General features: G+C 41.8%; 1 protein-coding gene across 17 annotated transcripts in view; it reads right to left on the bottom strand.

The window, feature by feature from the left end:
• Nucleotides 1-654: 654 nt before the first annotated feature.
• The window catches only part of lrrfip2 (leucine rich repeat (in FLII) interacting protein 2), a 259,131-nt gene continuing 241,173 nt past the window's right edge, over nucleotides 655-18,612 (bottom strand). For all 17 annotated transcript variants that reach the window (XM_070889556.1, XM_070889546.1, XM_070889613.1 and 14 more), the window contains 4 exons: nucleotides 16,564-16,684; nucleotides 15,846-15,925; nucleotides 4,261-4,365; nucleotides 655-1,774 (listed from right to left, as the gene is read on the bottom strand). In XM_070889556.1, the coding sequence (XP_070745657.1) occupies nucleotides 1,664-1,774; nucleotides 4,261-4,365; nucleotides 15,846-15,925; nucleotides 16,564-16,684 (417 nt within the window). In that variant the 3' untranslated portion in view covers nucleotides 655-1,663. The remainder of the gene's footprint in view (nucleotides 1,775-4,260; nucleotides 4,366-15,845; nucleotides 15,926-16,563; nucleotides 16,685-18,612) is intronic.

The raw sequence follows: 18,612 nt of genomic DNA, 5'->3' as shown, positions 1-18,612 counted from the left end.
ATAGATAGATTTTTGAACTCTAGGGGAATCAAGGTATATGGGGTTAGGGCAGGAAAATAGAGTTCAGATCAAAGATCGGCCATGATCTTACTGAATAGCGCAGCAGGCTCGAACGGTTGTATAGCCTACTCCTGCTCCTGATTCTTATGATATGAAGTACTGGGTAAGAAAAGAGCCCTATACACACTGTAAAAACTCCATTCCCTTTTCTCTACCTCTTCTTGCCAGTTGCTTTGGAGGTGGTTAAAATCTCCCATGACTATTATTCTACATTCACTTCACACTTCTAATGTACCTCATATTATTCGAGAAAGGCAACTGTGGGGACATAAGCCCCAATATCTCCGACAGGACTGGTCCTCAGTTAGAAAAGAGTTCACTTATGAAAAGCTATAAAGTTACATCAGGTCAACTGTGGTAAGTTTGTAGCTATCGATTTGGCTACTAACCTGTTAGTTAATAGTGAAAGTTGCTTAGTAGGGTTTCCTTTTTCCGTTAGTCCTTTGTCTAAACACTTAAATGGTTGGCTGAGCAAATGTTGAAGAGCTGTTTTAAGATGACTGTGCAGCCTGCACACTATGTAGCTGCGTGCTCTTCGTACTTGGAGACAGAGATGCAGCAATCACAAAAATAAAATTCTGTGGTCTCGCTATATAAAGTGTCCATAGTTTCATTTAATGTCAAAACCCCCATTCACAAGCCTGTTTTCTTAGAAAGACCCTTTTACACAAGCAACACAAGTTATATTCTGAAGATGCAGTCCAATATTTTATACAGCAAAGGAAGCAATTATTTCCATTTGTTTTTAACTCCATGTAATGAGGAGCAGCAGAGCTGCCCAGGTACTGTATTCTAAAACTAAACGACAGGGACGTTTCAAACCAATGCAAAACTTATCAGTCTTATCTACAATCCTTTTATTTACTAGAATAAGTTGTATATAATACAAAAAAAAATTCTAAATTTTGAAACTGTATTTATGATGAAAAAATTAAGTATGTTACTTTTGGCAGATACTTGTCCCAGAAATTTACCCATTCTGTTTTTAAAATACATCTATTACAATATTTTAGACCAAATTAATGGTCCATAAATTTTGTTGATTAAACAATCAGATCAAGATAATCTCCACTGCACCGTGTAAAAGGCACTTGAAATGTCTACTGGGAATTCCTGCATTGTGGTTGCACAGAACTATTGGCAAATGAGAGCAGCCAGATTTTCAAAAGGGACTTGCAAGGTTATCTTGTGTATCAGTTCCATTCATGCAGTCCTTAAGGTCTTTAAGCAACCACTACCATTTCTAAGCAGCAGAAAGGTTTATGTAAATCGATTTGATGTATTAAAGCCATGAACAATCAATCTATTTGTATTTACCTGCTAAATCACTCATTACAAGTACACAACCCATCTCAAAGGCTATCATTAACCCACTGAGCTAAACAGGTAATACAATTCACAATTATCAAACATGTAGACATTAGACAATGCCATCATTCGCTCATAAATTACAAAATCTTTACGCCAACATTTATAAAACTAGAGCCTTATTAAAGGGCATCTTTCAGTGTTTGAAAGTGGTTGTGCCAATGGAAAATGTCTATAAATTGCGACGCATGGAGGTTTTGTTAGTTTAAGATGCAGTGCACTGGCTCTTTGATCTCTATTGCTGAGAGAGTAGTGCATTTCGATTGGCTTTCATCTTCTCTAACCGCTTCACCAAGTGGCTATTGGTCATTTCCATCTCCTCATTCTTATCCAACGCTGATCGTAACTGTGAGGAGGGAAAGAAAACACTTGGTAATCATCACTAAACTGCCACAAACACAGAGAAAAATAACAAAGTTGTAACGCCAGTTCAAAATTAAGTATTTACAACTAGAAGTTCAGCGAAGGAAACTACCACACCAGGTTATTTGTACACCCCTGGTCCAAATCCACAGAAACCCAAAGCACACCTATATCATCATCATCATAGGCAGTCCCTCAGAATCGAGGAAGCCTTGCTTACACTCTAAAAATGAGTCCTTAGGTGGTGAACCGTCCAAGACGAGAACCACAGTCCCTGTCACAGGTGGGACAGATAGTCGTTGAGGGAAAGGGTGGGTGGGACTGGTTTGTAGCACGCTCCTTCCGCTGTCTGCACGTGGTTTCTGCATGCTCTCAGCGATGAGATGTGAGGTGCTCAGCAACTTCCTGGGTGCACTTCCTCCACTTAGGGTGGTCCTTTGGCCAGGGACTCCCAGGTGTCAGTGGAGGGTGTCCTTGTAACTTTTCCTCTGCCCACCTTTGGCTTGTTTGCCGTGAAGGAGTTCCGAGTAGAGCGCTTGCTTTGGGAGTCTCATGTCTGGCATGCGAACAATGTGGCCTGCCCAGTGGGGATGATCAAGTGTGGTCAGTGCTTCAATGTTGGGGATGTTGGCCTGGTCGAGGACACTAACATTGGTGCGTCTATCCTCCCAGGGGATTTGCAGGATATTGCGGAGACAAAGGTCCTCCACCAACCTATCCTCGCCACACAGCACACCCATATGGAAACATCAATATCAAACAGTTTACAAAGTCACAAGTCACAAGTCACGGGCTGTGCATAGTTCCAATTACCTTAAATCATTCACAACTATAACCAACTACATTGTTCAAGGTTGAATCACCTCTCATAATCTGAAAATTCATATCCTGGAATAGTAACGTTTTCTCGGCCAACCTTAATTTAAAAAAAACTAGTCGATCTTTGATTTGCACATAGGGAATGCAATGTTCAGATAAGGCAAGGTTAGAGGGCAGGGATAATTGGGCCGTGTGCACAGATATAATTCAGTCTCCATTGTAAAGCCATACATTTTGCTCTTAAAATACTTTGATATCATTTATAGTTAAATAGAAACACTTATGGCATCGTAGAGAAAGAGAGTCTGTTGGAGTATAGGAGTTTCTCCACAGTACAGGCTGATGAGCTGGAGATGCAAAAGTGAGGCATTACACTACCACTACGGGGGGTGTAATTACAGTGTGACAAGTTTACATAGGCAGTTTTCATCATAAATATGGACATAGGATTTTATAACGTGAAAAGCTGAAACAAAAACGTGACAGAAACACAACAAATAATATTTTGTAGTTAAGAAGTGTGCATATGCAAGATTTTTAAAATTATAGATAGATGTTTTGGAGAGCCTCCATCAGTCACAGCAGCCTGGAGGGGGTTGTAGGGAAATAAAGTTTAAGGATTCAAACATATTTCTCCATCACAATGAAATACCTAAAACTGAACATGCATTTTATAGGTTTCATAGTAAAAAAAAATATAGCCTACTGCTTATTTGCTTTAGAGGGGAGTTTTGGGGCTGAGCAAAAGTGTTAAAATACTATACTTAAATCATTAAAAAAATTCTTTGTTAAACATAGAATAACGTGTTGAAAATAATATTCAAATGGTGCAGCATCACACCATTAAGAACCATAATTTGGCAGCTAGAGGTGGAATAGCAGAAAAGAAAATATAAATGTTGGCCTTTGTTGCAAAGGGGATGGAGTATAAAAGCAGAGAAGTCCTGCTACAACTGTACAGCCTATTGGTGAGGCCACACCTAGAGTACCGTGTACAATTTTGGTCTCCTTATTTAAGGAGGAATATACATACATTGGAGAAAGATTGAGTAGGCTGGGCCTATACTCATTGGAGTTTAGAAGAATGAGAGGTGATCATATTGAAACATAAAAGATACTGAGGAGGCTCGACAAGATAGATGCAGAGAGGATGTTTCCCCTCGTGAGGGAATCTAGAACTGGGGGCATAGCTTCAGAATAAGGGGTGACCCATTTAAAACTGAGATGAGGAGGAATTTCTTCTCTCAGAGGGTTGCAAATCTGTGGAATTCTCTGCCCCAGAGAGCTGTGGAGGCTGGGTTAATGAATATATTTAAGGTGGAAATAGACAGATTTTTGAGCGATAAGGGTGTGAAGGGTTATGGGGAGCGGGCAGGGAAGTGGAGCTGAGCCCAAGATCAGATCAGCCATGATCTTATTGAATGGTGGAGCTGGCTCGAGGGGCCAAATGGCCTACTCCTGCTCCTATTTCTTATGACAATGGAAGAGGCCACTTAGGCACAAGAGGCCATTTATAGCCCACTGTGCCTATGCTGGATTTCAGAAAGAGCTATTTGCTTAGTACCATTTCCCTATAGAAAAATTACAACTTGTTTCTGTAACGCTGAACAGCATTTAGTAAGCAGCACAATTAGGAGTCAGTTTTCATACCTCTCGCTGCAACCTCCTCTTTTCTGCTTTTAGTTCATCCTCTATTTTTTCTGAGTTTTCTGTTGCTGTTTTATACCGAAGCACCTGTCCTTCGAGTCTGGCAACCTGCAAATCCAAACAAGAAACGTAAGCCACAATATTGCTGCCAGAGGAAACTGCATGGAGATATTTCTACAGGGTAACTTGTTTTTAAAACTCTAACTTGGATGAAGTAGTATTTGTTATATCCACACTATATTTCAAAACTATATTTAAGGGTTAAAATCTTTAAATTAATTTATGATTCAATGCTTTGGATAATGCTCCAAAAAACTAAATGATTGATAGCCACTGGGTCCAAGTTTGAGAATTTGATGGCCAAGTCACCGCAGCCGAGTTGAAAGGCCAGGTGCCAATTCTCAATGCACCAATGCTGCAAAAAGTTTCCGTATGTTGACGAATCCAAGAATAGAGGATATTTCTATGGCAATACAGGAAAGGATCCAAACTGGATATTATATTAAAATGCATCTCTAAGCATAAATGATAGAACACACTTAGTAAATATGGTCGAGTAAATAATTAGGAAGCATAGCACACATAGCTGGGAGCAGTTACTGTACTTGACTCCTTGAAAATTTGAAATAGAAGTCTAGAAAGAACAAAATTGAATTTATATAGCATCTTTCATGACCTCAGGATATTCTAAAACATTTTACAACCAATAAAGTACGTTTGAACACAGTCACTTCAGTAATATGGATACCTGTCACAACCTCGACTCAGTGGTAGCACACTTGCCAGAGTCAAAAGGTTGTGAGTTTAAGCACCACTTCAGAGACTGGAGCACATAATCTGGACTAGCACATCTGTACAGTACCAAGAGAATGCTGCAAGGTCCTGTCTGCCATCTCAGTTGGGTGTAAAAGATTCCACGATTCAAAAAAGAGCAGGGGAGTTCCCTCATTTATCCCTCAACCAACACCTAAAACACATCATCTGGTTATTTATTTCATTGTTGTCTGTGGGAGCTTGCTGTGCACTTCTGACATTACAGCTGTAACAGTACTTCAAAAGTACTTCATTTGCGATAAAGCGCTTTTGGAGGTACTGAGTTGATGAAAGGAGCTATATAAATGCAAGTTTTTTTTCTTACTTTACAATGTAGGAAAATGTGACAGCCGATTTGCAAGGTCCCACAAACAGCAGTGAGATACATGACCAATTAAACTGTTTCTTTTAAAGTGTTGCTGGCCAGGACACCAGCTGAACTCACCTGCTCTTCTTGGAACTTTTATGCCCATCTGCGCGAGAAGACATGGCCTCGGTTTAACAACTCATCTGAAGGAAGGCACCCACCCCACAGTGCAGCACTCAGCATTGCATTGAAGTGCCAGCCTAGATTGTGCACGCAAATTTCTGGAGTGGAGCTTGAACCCACGACCTTCTGACTCAGATGCAAATGTGCTACCACTGACCCATGCACGGCTGACAGCTAAAAGGTTTCAGACCCTTCCTCCCTCATGGAGCGCCTGCAATAAATATTCCACATAACTGCACAGCAAAGCATTGTTATGGTAATGTGCAGATACAACCCATCTTTGTAAGCAGCAGCTCCTTAAAGTTCTGGAAAAATAACTAGCTCTTTCAAATGTTGAGCCCCTGAACACAGCAGGCTGCTGTAACTACATATGCCACAGGGTGGTAGAACAAGGCCTCAGCATGCTGATTCTCTCTATGGCTGGGAGGAAGGGAAGGAAATAATTCATCTGTTTGCTATTTGAATTGAAATCATAACTGTGTTCTTTGTATTCAAACTTACAATTCATCTACAAAGAAGAAACATTGGAATTCTTCCACCACGGCAGATTCCTACATCCTAGTGAGTTGTTGCATGAAAGCGAGGTTGTTTGTCAAAAAGGACTACATAGGATATACGGCATAGAAACAGGCATTTGGCACAACCAGTCCATGCCGGCGTTTATGCTCCACTCGAGTCTCCTCCCTTTTTCCTCATCTAACTCGATCAGCATAACCCTCTATTCCTTTCTCCCTCATATGCGTGTCTAGTCTCCCCTTAAATGCATCTATACTATTCGCTTCAAACATTCCCTGTGGTAGCGAGGTCACATTCCCACCACTCTTTGGGTAAAGAACATTCTTCTGAATTCCCTATTGGATTTCTTGGTAACTATCTTGTATTGATGGCCTCTAGTTTTGCTCTTCCCCACAAGTGGAAACATTCTCTCTGTATCCACTCTAACAAAACCGTTCATAATTTTAAAGACCTCTAATTGGCCACCTCTCAGCCTTCTTTTTTCAAGAGAAAAGAAACCAGCCTGTTTGTCTTTTCCTGATATGCATACCCTCACATTTCTGGTATTGTCCTTGTAAATCTTCTCTGCACCCTCTCCAGTTCCTCTAAATCCTTTTTATAATATGGTGACCAGAACTATACGCAGTACTCTAAGTGTGGTCTAACCACGGTGCGACACAGGTTTAGCATAACTTCCCTACTTTTCAATTCTATACCTCTAGAAATAAACACTAGTGCTTGGTTTGCTTTTTTTATGGCCTTACTAACCTGTGCCGCAACCTTTAGTGATTTGTGTATTTGTACTCCGAGATCCCTTTGTTTCTCTACCCCACCTAAACTCACACCCTCCAAGTAATAAGTGACCTCCCTATTCTTCGTACCAAAATGTAATACCTCACATTTATGTGTTGAACTTCATCTGCCAATTATTTGCCCATTCTGCAAGTTTATTAATGTCCTCTTGTAATTTGTTGCAGTCCTCCTCAGTATTGACTATCCCCCCCAATTTGGTGTCACCTGCAAATTTACAAATTATGTTTTTGATTCCAAAGTCTAAATCGTTAATGTAAATTGTGAAAGCAGTGATCCCAGCACTGATCCTTGTGGGACACCACGACTCACCTTCTGCCACTGAATATCTACCCTTCACTCAGACTCTGTCTTGAAGCCAGCTAGCAATCCATTCTGCCACTTGTCCCCTGACTCTGCATTCTCTGACCTTGTTCATCAGTCTATTGTGGGGTACCTTATCAACGGCCTTTTGAAAATGAAGATAAATTACATCTACTGCATTATCATTGTCTACTCTCTCGGTTACCTCTTCAAAAATTCAATAAGGTTGGTCAAGCAAGATGCTCCCTTTTGAAATCTATGCTGACTATTCCTAATTATATTTTTGGTTTCTAAATGTTCTTCTATTTTCTCTTTTAGTAGACTCCATTATTTTTCCCATCACTGATGTTAAGCTGACTGATCTATAATTCCCTGGACATGTTCTATCCCCATTCTTAAATAATGGTATTACGTTGGCTATCCGCCAGCTCTCTGGCACTAAACCTTTTTCTAATGAATTATTAAATGAGTTGTTAACCTATGGAATTCCCTGCCGCAGAGAGTTGTTGATGCCAGTTCATTGGATATATTCAAGAGGGAGTTAGATATGTCCCTTATGGCTATAGGGGTTAAGGGGTATGGAGAGAAAGCAGGAAAGGGGTACTGAGGGAATCATCAGCCATGATCTTATTTGAATGGCGGTGCAGGCTCGAAGGGCCGAATGGCCTACTCCTGCACCTATTTTCTATGTTTCTAATATGTGTAGCGATGCCTCTGCTATCTCTTCCCTAGATACTTTTAAAATGCGTGGATGCAATCCATCTGGACCAAGGATTTTACCCTCTGAGTTTGATTAGTTTATGTAATATATCGCCTCTTTATTTTAAATGCACTTATCTCATTGTCCAATGCCATGTCCACATCATGTTCTATCTCACCGATAAATACTGAAGCAAAATAATGATTTAATATTTCTGCCATCTCTCTAGTGTTACCTCTGGTATTACCGTGTCTATCCCTTAATGGCCCTATTCCCACGCCAACCTTCCTTTTTTTGTTGATGTGCCTGTAAAATATTTTACTATTTTATTTTATGTTCCTTGATCATTTTATTTCATAGTTCCACTTTGCTGTCCTAATTGTTTTTTGACTTCTCTCCTTATCTCTTTGTATTCTCCCTTATCGTACACTCTCCTGCTGTCTACGTACTTAATGTATGCCTCTTTCCTTATCCTCAATTGTTCCCTTATGGCTTTATTCATCCATGGAATCTCATTCCTGGTTAGTTTGTTCTTTCCTTTTAGCAGAATATATTTTTCCTGCACTCTGTTGAACACCATTTTAAATGTTTCCCATTGCTGTTCTACATCATTGTTTGCCAATATTGTTGCCCATTTTATTTTCCCAAGTTCTATTCTTAGCCCCTTAAAATCAGCTTTTCTCCAATCTATTAACCTGCTTTTTGTCATACTTGTGGCCTTCTCAATTATCATCTTAGAGCATATATTATGGTCACTATTGCCTAGCGGTTTCCCTACTTTGACTTTTCTTATCTGTTCTGGTTTATTCCCCATTACTAGATCCAATAGAAAATCCTCCCTTGTTGACCACTTGAGGACCTCATTCTCAAACTCTCCTAAAACCCCGCTATCTGGCTCCCTAACAGCCTCCCTTAACTGAACCTGTGCTTTCCTCTGAGGTGTGACTGTATTCTGGATAAAACTGTCCAGAAATTCCTTCCCCCCCCCCCCACTATGAGAGTCTTCAACTCAATGACTCTGAGCCGGAGAGATTTGAGATGGAGACATCTCCTACAGACGTGTTTGCTCAGGACAGTCTCGCTGTCCACAAACTCCCACATACTGCAGTCCAGACACACAACCTGCTCTGCCATGTCTTAGTCTAACCTTGTTTTATTTATTTGATTAGTTAAAAAATCTTTATTCAATGATTATTTATAGTTATATTAATTAGTTTAACTAGTTAAGCTATGAATTTAATACAGTGTATTATAGTTTCCCGCTCCCAGTTTAAACACTGTCCTAGTTTAGAGAGGAAAAAACCTTAATATTCACCAACCAATTACCTACCTGCTGTCCTGGGACGTCACTCCTTGTTTTTTTGGGGAATTGAGGCTGGCCTCCAATCATGTCCACTTTGTTCCTCCATTTTCTCCTTTATAATCCCACTGCCACCTCCAATCCAGTTCGCATTGTTCCTCCACTCTCTCCTTTATCATAGGCAGTCCCTCGGAATCAAGGAAGACTTGCTTCCACTCTTAGGTGGCTGAATAGTCCAATACGAGAGTCGCAGTTGCTGCCACAGGTGGGACAGACAGTCGTTGAGGGTAAGGGAGGGTGGGACTGGTTTGCCGCACGTTCTTTCCACTGCCTGCGCTTGTTTTCTGCATGCACTCGGCGATGAGACTCAAGGTGCTCAGCGCCCTCCCGGATGCACTTCCTCCACTTAGGGCGGTCTTTGGCCAGGGACTCCCAGGTGTCAGTGGGGATGTTGCACTTTATCAGGGAGGCTTTGAGAGTGTCCTTGTAACGTTTCCTCTGTCCACCTTTGACTCGTTTGCCATGAAGGAGTTCAGAGTGCTTGCTTTGGGAGTCTCTCCTTTATATCCCGCTGCTGCCTCCAATCCAATTTGCGCTGTTCCTCCGCTCTCCCCTTTGTGGCCTGTCACCGCCGTCTCTAATCGGATGAAGGGGTGAGCGAATCTGCATTTCTCTCAGACACCTCACAGTGTAGCTGTAAAACAGCTTTGGTACAAGCTTCTGGTAGAAGATACGGAGCATCTAAAGAAGGGGTGGTGAAGCATTTGTCTTTGTGAGCTACAGGGGTATGGATCATGCAGTCTTTGGTGAAGCATAATATTTAAATCCATGTTGCCATATATCGCAGGCTCTTTGTGTTCTGATTAAGGATTTAAGGCAACAGCCCTTTCCAAACATGCAGGCCCAGAAATCTCAAACAAGCCACCATCAAATAAGAAATATTAGCACAAATAGGACTGAGTTTCCTGGATGGATCGTCAAGGCTGAAGGAATGCAGAATGGAAACCCTCTGACCTAAACGGTGGGGTGGAGAAAAGCAACAAAAATTCAAGTTGAAAAATAAAAAGTGATTATTAATACAGGACATAATTCTAACAGGTATAACATACATCCATTTTAAAAGATTATATGCACACACATATCCACCTCTCTCATCTTCAATTGAGATCAGTTACCTCTGGCCAGGTGAGAAGCTGGGAATTCCTGGTCTGTATGCCTCAGTACTACACGACACAGTACTGAACGATCAAGAAGTTTGCTGTGAGTAGATAATTATATGCAAACGTACAAGTTTTTAAGCTGACCTGTGCTAAAACATGTTTCATCAAAGAACCTCCTGTCACCACACTCAACACCCGAAGCAAAATAATATCAGTCTTACCTCAGTAACGTACATCTTTAAAAAAAGGGGACAAGTCCGACTACGGCAACTACAGAGGAATCTCCCGGTTATCAGCCACCGGGAAAGTCGTTGCTAGAGTCCTCCTCAACCATCTACCATCTTCTCCCTGTGGCTGAGGAGCTCCTCCCGGATTCGCAATGCGGATTCCGTCCCCTTCGGGGCACAATGGACATGATTTTTGCAGCGTGACAGCTGCAGGAAAATGCAGGGAACAGCACCAGCCCTTATACATGGCCTTCTTCGACCGTATAAGGCCTTTGACACTGTTAACCGTGAGGGTCTATGGAGCATCCTCCTCCATTTTGTATGCCCCCAAAAGTTCGTCACCATCCTCCGCCTGCTCCACGACAACATGCAGGCCGTGATCCTTACCAACGAATCCATCACAGACCAAATCCACGTCCAGACCGGGGTTAAACAGGGCTGCGTCATCGCCCCAACCCTCTTCTCAATCTTCCTCGCCACCATGCTCCATCTCACAGTCGACAAGCTCCCCGCTGGAATGGAACTAAACTACAGAACCAGTGGGAACCTGTTCAACCCTCGCCGTCTCCAGGCCAGGTCCAAGATCACCCCAACCTGTCGTCGAACCACAGTACGCAGACGACGCCTGCGTCTGCGCACATAGAGACTGAACTCCAGGACATAGTCGACGTATTTACTGAGGCGTAGGAAAGCATGGGCCTCATGCTAAATATCAGCAAGACAAAGGTTCTCCACCAGCCTGTCCGCACCGCACAACACAGCACTGTCCCCCAGCCATCAAGATCCACGGCGCAGCCCTGGACAATGTGGACCACTTCCCATAATCTCAGGAGCCTCCTATCAACAAGAGCAGGCACTGACGACGAGATCCAACACCGCCTCCAGTGCGCCAGTGCAGCCTTCGGCCGTCTGAGGAAAAGTGTTTGAAGACCAGGCCCTCAAAACTGCCACCTAGCTCATGTTCTACAGGGCTGTAGTAATACCCGTCCTCCTGTATGGCTCAGAAACATGGACCATGTACAGTAGACACCTCAAGTCACTGGAAAAATACCACCAACAATGTCTCCGCAAGATCCTACAAATCACCTGGGAGGACAGACGCACCAACAATAGCATCCTCAACCAGGCCAACAACCCCAGCATCGAAGCACTAACCACACTTGATCAGCTCCACTGGGCAGGCCACATAGTTCGCATGCCAGATACGAGACTCCCAAAGCAAGCACTCTACTTGGAACTCCTTCACAGCAAACGAGCCAAAAGTGGGCAACAGAAACGTTACAAGGACACCCTCAAAGCCTCCCTGATAAAGTGCAACATCCCCACTAACAGCTAGGAGGCCTTGGCCAAAGACGTCCCTAAGTGGAGGGAGAGCATCCGAAAGGGCGCGGAGCACCTCGAGTCTGGTCGCCGAGAACATGCAGAAATCAAGCGCAGGCAGCAGAAAAAACGCGTAGCATACCAGTCCCACCCACCCCTTCCCTCAACAACTATCTGACCCACCTGTGACAGAGACTGTGGTTCTCGTATTGCACTGTACATCTACCTTAGAACTCACCTTAAGAGTGGAAGCAAGTTTTCCTTGACTCAGAGAGTGCCTATGACGATGATGACATCTTCAACCTCAGACATTAAATAGCTTTCTTTAGACACCAACAAAAATTGGTGACATGTCCATCATTCATTTGAATTTACTAGTAGATCTCCCATGGCATTGCTTGCAGTATGTTAGTGGAGCTACAAAGCAATGTAGTAGAAAGCAAGAAAGACGGATTTATATAGCGCCTTCCATGACCACAGGACATCTCAAAGCGTTTTCATAGAATCATAGAAATTTACAGCACGGAAGGAGGCTATTTCGGCCCGTCGTGTCTGTGCTGGCCAGCCAAGAGCTATCCAGCCTAATCCCACTTTCCAGCTCTTGGTCCGTAGTCCTGTAGGTTACGGCACTTTAAGTGCACATCCAAGTACTTTTTAAATGTGGTGATGGTTTCTGCCTCGACCACCCTTTCAGACAGTGAGTTCCAGACCCCCACCACCCTCTGCGTGAAGAAATTTCCCCTCATATCTCCTCTAAACCTCCCCCATTTACTTTAAATCTATAAGAACATAAGAAATAGGAGCAGGAGTAGGCCATATGGCCCCTCGAGCCTGCTCCGCCATTTAATACGATCTTGGCTGATCCAATCATGGACTCAGCTCCACTTTCCTGCCCGCTCCCCATAACCCCTTATTCCCTTATTGGTTAAGAAACTATCTGTCTTAAATTTATTCAATGTCCCAGCTTCCACAGCTCTCTGAGGCAGCGAATTCCACAGATTTACAACCCTCTGAGAAAAGAAATTTCTCCTCATCTCAGTTTTAAATGGGCAGCCCCTTATTCTAAGATTATGCCCCCTAGTTCTAGTCTCCCCCATCAGTGGAAACATTCTCTCTGCATCCACCTTGTCAAGCCCCCTCATAATCTTATATGTTTCGATAAGATCACCTTTCAATCTTCTGAATTCCAATGAGTAGAGACCCAATCTACTCAACCTTTCCTCATAATCCAAACCCCTCATCTCCGGAATCAACCGAGTGAACCTTCTCTGAACTGCCTCCAAAGCAAGTATATCCTTTCGTAAATATGGAAATCAAAACTGCACGCAGTATTCCAGGTGTGGCCTCACCAATACCCTGTAAAACTGTAGCAAGACTTCCCTGCTTTTATACTCCATCCCCTTTGCAATAAAGGCCAAGATTCCATTGGCCTTCCTGATCACTTGCTGTACCTGCAGACTAACCTTTTATGTTTCATGCACAAATACCCTCAGGTTCCGCTGTACTGTGGCACTTTGCAATCTTTCTCCATTTAAATAATAACTTGCTCTTTGATTTTTTTCTGCCAAAGTGCATGACCTCACATTTTCCAACATTATACTCCATCTGCCAAATGTTTGCTCACTCATTTAGCCAGTCTCTATGCCCCCTGGTTGTTGACCCCTCCACCAAGGGAAGCAGGTCCTTCCTATCCACTCTATCCAGCACCTCATAATTTTATACACCTCAATCCCTATTTAAAAAAGGAGGCAGACAAAAAGCAGGAAACTTTAGACCAGTTAGCCTAACATCTGTCATCGGGAAAATGCTGGAGACCATTATTAAGGAAGCAGTAGCAGGACATTTGGAAAAGCATAATTCAATCAAGCAGAGTCAGTATAGTTTTATGAAAGGGAAATCATGTTTGACAAGTTTGCTGGAATTCTTTGAGGATGTAACGAGCAGGGTGGATAAAGTGGAACCAGTGGATGTGGTGTATTTGGATTTCCAGAAGGCATTCGATAAGGTGCCACATAAAAGGTTACTGCACAAGATAAAAATTCATGGGTTGGGGGTAACATATTAGTATGGATAGAGGATTGGCTAACTAACAGAAAACAGAGAGTCGGGGTAAATGGATCATTTACTGGTTGGCAAACAGTAACTGGGCGATGCCGCAGGGATTAGTGCTGGGTCCTCAACTATTTACAATCTATATTAATGACTTGGAGTTTGCTGATGATACAAAGCTGGGTGGGAAAGCAAATTGTGAGGAGGACACAAAAAATCTGCAAAGGGATATAGACAGGCTAAGAAAGTGGGCAAAAATTTGGCAGATGGAGTATCGCCTGCGGCACCACCTAGTTACTGTTTGCCAACCAGTAAATGATCCATTTACCCCGACTCTCTGTTTTCTGTTAGTTAGTCAATCCTCTATCCATGCTAATATGTTACCCCCAACCCATGAATGGGGTACTGAAGTTGCATGTTCAGCCATGAACTCATTGAATGGCGGTGCAGGCTAGAAGGGCCGAATGGCCTACTCCTGCACCTATTTTCTATGTTTCTATATTGTGGGAAAATGTGAGGTGATCCACTTTGGCAGAAAAAAATAGAAAAGCAAATTCTAATTTAAATGGAGAAAAATTACAAAGTACTACAGTACAGAGGGACCTGGGAATCCTCGTGTATGAAACACAAAAAGTTACTCTGCAGATACATCAAGTAATCAGGAAGGCAAATGGAATGTTGGCCTTTACTGCAAGGGGGATAGAGTATAAAAGCAGAGAAATGCTGCTACAACTGTGCAGGGTATTAGTGAGGCCACACCTAGAGTACTGCATATAGTTTTAGTCTCTGTATTTAAGGAAGGATACACTTGCATTGGAGGCTGTTGAGAGAAGGTTCACTAGGTTGATTCCAGAGATGAGGGGGGTTGACTTATGAGGATAGGTTGAGTAGGTTGGGCCTATACACATTGGAGTTCAGAAGAATGAGAGGTGATCGAAACATATAAGATAATGAGGGGGCTGGACAAGGTGTATGCAGAGAGGATATTTCCACTCATAGGGGAAACTAAAACGAGGGGACATAGTCTCAGAATAAGGGACCACCCATTTAAAACTGAGATGAGGAATAATTTCTTCTCTCAGAGGGTTGTAAGTCTATGGAATTCTCTGCCCCAGAGACCTGTGGTGGCTGGATCATTGAATATATTTAAGGCAGAGATCGACAGATTATTGAGCGATAAGGGAATAAAGGGTTATGAGGAGCGGGCAGGGAAGTGGAGCTGAGTTCATGATCAGATCAGCCATGATCTTATTAAATGGCGGTGCAGGCCTCGAGGGTCCAAATGGCCTACTCCTGTTTCTATTTCTTATGTTCGTATGTTCTACCCTCAGCCTCCTCTGTTCCAAAGAAAACAGAACCAGCATCTCCAATCTTTCGTCATAGGATAAATATTGGCCAGGACACCAAGGATAACTCCCCTGTTGTTAGAAATAGTGCCTTGGAATCTTTTACGTCCACTTGAGAGAGCAGACGGAGCCTCGGTTTATCATTTCATCCGAAAGACGGCAAGTCCGACAGTACAGCACTCCCTCAGCACTGCATTGGAGTGTCAGCCTTGATTTTTGTGCTCAAGTCCCTGGAGTGGGACTTGAACTCACAACCTTCTGACTCAGAGGCGAGAAAGCTACCTACTGAGCCACATCTGACACTTGAAGTCTACTGCAGCATCATCAGGATCTGTTTTCATTGAGAATTTCCATTATAGTTATTGAAGTAAACATTTTTAATGTCCAATGTTGCATAAAAAGTATAATCAAAAATGGTGACAATAGGAAGTGAAATTTGTGAACAGAAAGTACAGGCACATAGGAGTATAATACATATAAATAAATATTTGTGCACAATTACAACAAAGTTAAAATTGTCAGAACTTCAGTAGATCAACCTTTAGAAAAATGTCTACAATATGAAAGGCACTTACATTTTGTTCAACAGTGGCAATGTCCTGTTCTGCCTTAGACAGTTTAAACTTGTACTCACTCAACTGTCTATTTGCATCTCCTGAAAGTAAACACACAGAGTGAGGAGATATTATGCAATCAACTCAGTAAGAAACATGGATAAGTTCAGCAGGATCAACTGTTTAAAAAGAACTTAAAACTTAAACTTGATAACAGAACTAGTAGCACAAATCAGAGGGCAACTAGGTATCAGCAATGACCAGAAGTCAAGGCTCCAGGCTCCTATTTATAACCTAATCAATGGAATACACTTATCTATTAAAAAATATATCTTCTCGTTACATGACCAGAGCCTTTTATTATTTGATAGTGGAATCACAACACATATAACTTGCTGTTTTTTTTTTTAAAAACAGAATCATGGGGCAGAACAGTAAAGGATCTCACTCCTGGATGCTGACATCACTCTACATCCCTGAATGTGCAGACAACTGGGCAAGGATACTTTTTGCATATGTTCAGCTCATTTAATTCATTGGCTCAACTCTGTCACTTGGGCAAGGGACCAGAGGTCTGCAATGGCACAAGGAACTATACCTCAGCATATGTCGGCACCTTCAGGGGAACAGAGGGTGGGGGCTGGGGAGGAACCTGATAATTCAATCTTTTGGTTACTAATTAGCTGGTGTGTTAGCTTTAGATTCCATAGAATGCACACAGAATACCCAATGAACTTACTCTGCATTTCAAGAATTTGTAGATCTGTGCCATTTTCTAGTCGATCGGAATCTGTGAGCACATTCTCAATCTTAGAATTCTTCTGTCGTTCCTCTTCCAACTGCAATTTCAGCTTTCTGATCTACCAAAGCAAAGTGACCAGAGGAAAACAAATAAGCTCCAACAATTGAAATACTGGGAGCACATATTTAGAAAGGTGGAAGATGACAACTAAGTAAATCATTCACAGTCAAATGTCCCTTGTTGACGGATGTAAATATACATTTTATAAGAAGAAAGCTTTGAAATACTGAAAATTGCTCTGTGAAACAGGTTCAACATTGACCAAAAGGCCCACATCACTACCACACCTTCTTCTTCAGTCAGGAGGCTGTGAGCTCAGGCTAAAGGAATGTTGAAAATCATCAATGGCTTTCTGTAATCAGCAGACAGCAATTTTTTTTTCCTGCGGTTTGAGACTGATCTTAGTTTTCAAACCACCCCCACCCGAAAGACTGGTCTGATTAGTTCTCCACTACTGTGCTATGAACTGTCGATGTAAACTTGCTGAGATCTGGCAAAACTTATAGGGGAAGGAGATTCTGAATAAGTGACTTGCACCCAATGAGAGAGCTATCGGGGTACCCTGGAAAGTTTTGTGTTGTGTTAAATTGCATGCTGGGGTGGGAAACAATCTGTTGGGTACAATCATTAAGATATACAGGAGTAATTTGTAGACTAGAAAATATAGGCAGGTTAGTTTTTTTTTAAAAAAGCAAAGAAACTGATGGATTTAAAGGAAAAACTAATACATTATAACTTTTATCAGTCATTCCGAGGGTACTCAACAAAATGAAGAAAAATGAACGACCGATGAAAGTTACTGTGCGCTCCACAAGAGTACAAACACATTTAGCTGTCTTGCAAGACATTTCACCATGACACATTTCAAGATGTATAGCCAGGGAGAAATAAGTCATCTTTTCTGTTGTAACTTCTACATACCATACCACTTGATATACCAATATTAGTATGCTGACAGAATTCTGCACTTTGGCAAGTTTTTCCATATGAAATTGTGCAATTTCATAAGCTGACATGGATATCATCAATTACTTACAGGAAGAATATACACTGCTAACCTCAGTACAAGATATTTATAATTCATAGCACTAGACTACTGTTATTTTTAACAGAATCAAATATTTACACAAACTTTAAACACAGAAATGGCACAGACTGAATAGTATGAACTTTTGAACTGACCAAGGAAGTAAGCCAGCTGGCATCCCTATGCACCCTTAGACACTAAATGATCCAAGTTCCTCAAGGGTTACACTCTCCAAGTACATCAGAAATTGTTGTAAAGAACAACGTAGAAAATACAGAGTAATACATATTGGCTCAGAAGATCAAGATGTAGAATCAGTTTGGGTGGAGATAAGAAATAATAAGGGAAAGAAGTTATTGATGAGAGTTGTCTACAAGCCCCCAAACAGTACTACACTGTAGGACAGAGTATAAATCAAGAATTAATGGAGGCTTGTAAGAAAGGTACAGCAATAATCATGGGTAAGATTTTAATTTTCATATTGATTGGACAAATCAAATTGGCATAGGTAGCCTTGAGGAAGAGTTCATAAAGTGTATTCGGGATAGTTTCTTGGAACAATATGCTGTGGAACTAACCAAGGAGACTATTTTAGATCTGGTAATGTGTAATGAGTCTGGATTAATAAATGATCTCCTAGTGAAGGAACCTTTTGGGAAGAGTAATCATAGCATGGTAGAATTTCAAAATTCAGTTTGAGGGTGAGAAAGCTAGGTCTCAAACTAGTGTCCTGAGCTTAAATAAAAGTAATTACAAAGATTATGAAGACAAAGTTGGTTAAAGTGGCCTGGAAAATATATTAAAGGGCAAGACGGTAGAAAAGCAGTGGCAAACATTTAAGGAGATATTTCATAACTTTCAGCAAATATATATTCCAGTGGGAAAGAAAGACTCTAAGAGTAGGATGAACCATCCGTGGCTAACTAAGAAAGTAAAGAACGGTACAAATTGAAAACAAA

This window comes from Pristiophorus japonicus, chromosome 1 (assembly GCF_044704955.1).
Source record: "Pristiophorus japonicus isolate sPriJap1 chromosome 1, sPriJap1.hap1, whole genome shotgun sequence".
NCBI classification, from domain to species: domain Eukaryota; kingdom Metazoa; phylum Chordata; class Chondrichthyes; family Pristiophoridae; genus Pristiophorus; species Pristiophorus japonicus.
This window is presented reverse-complemented; position numbering and strand designations above follow the sequence as displayed.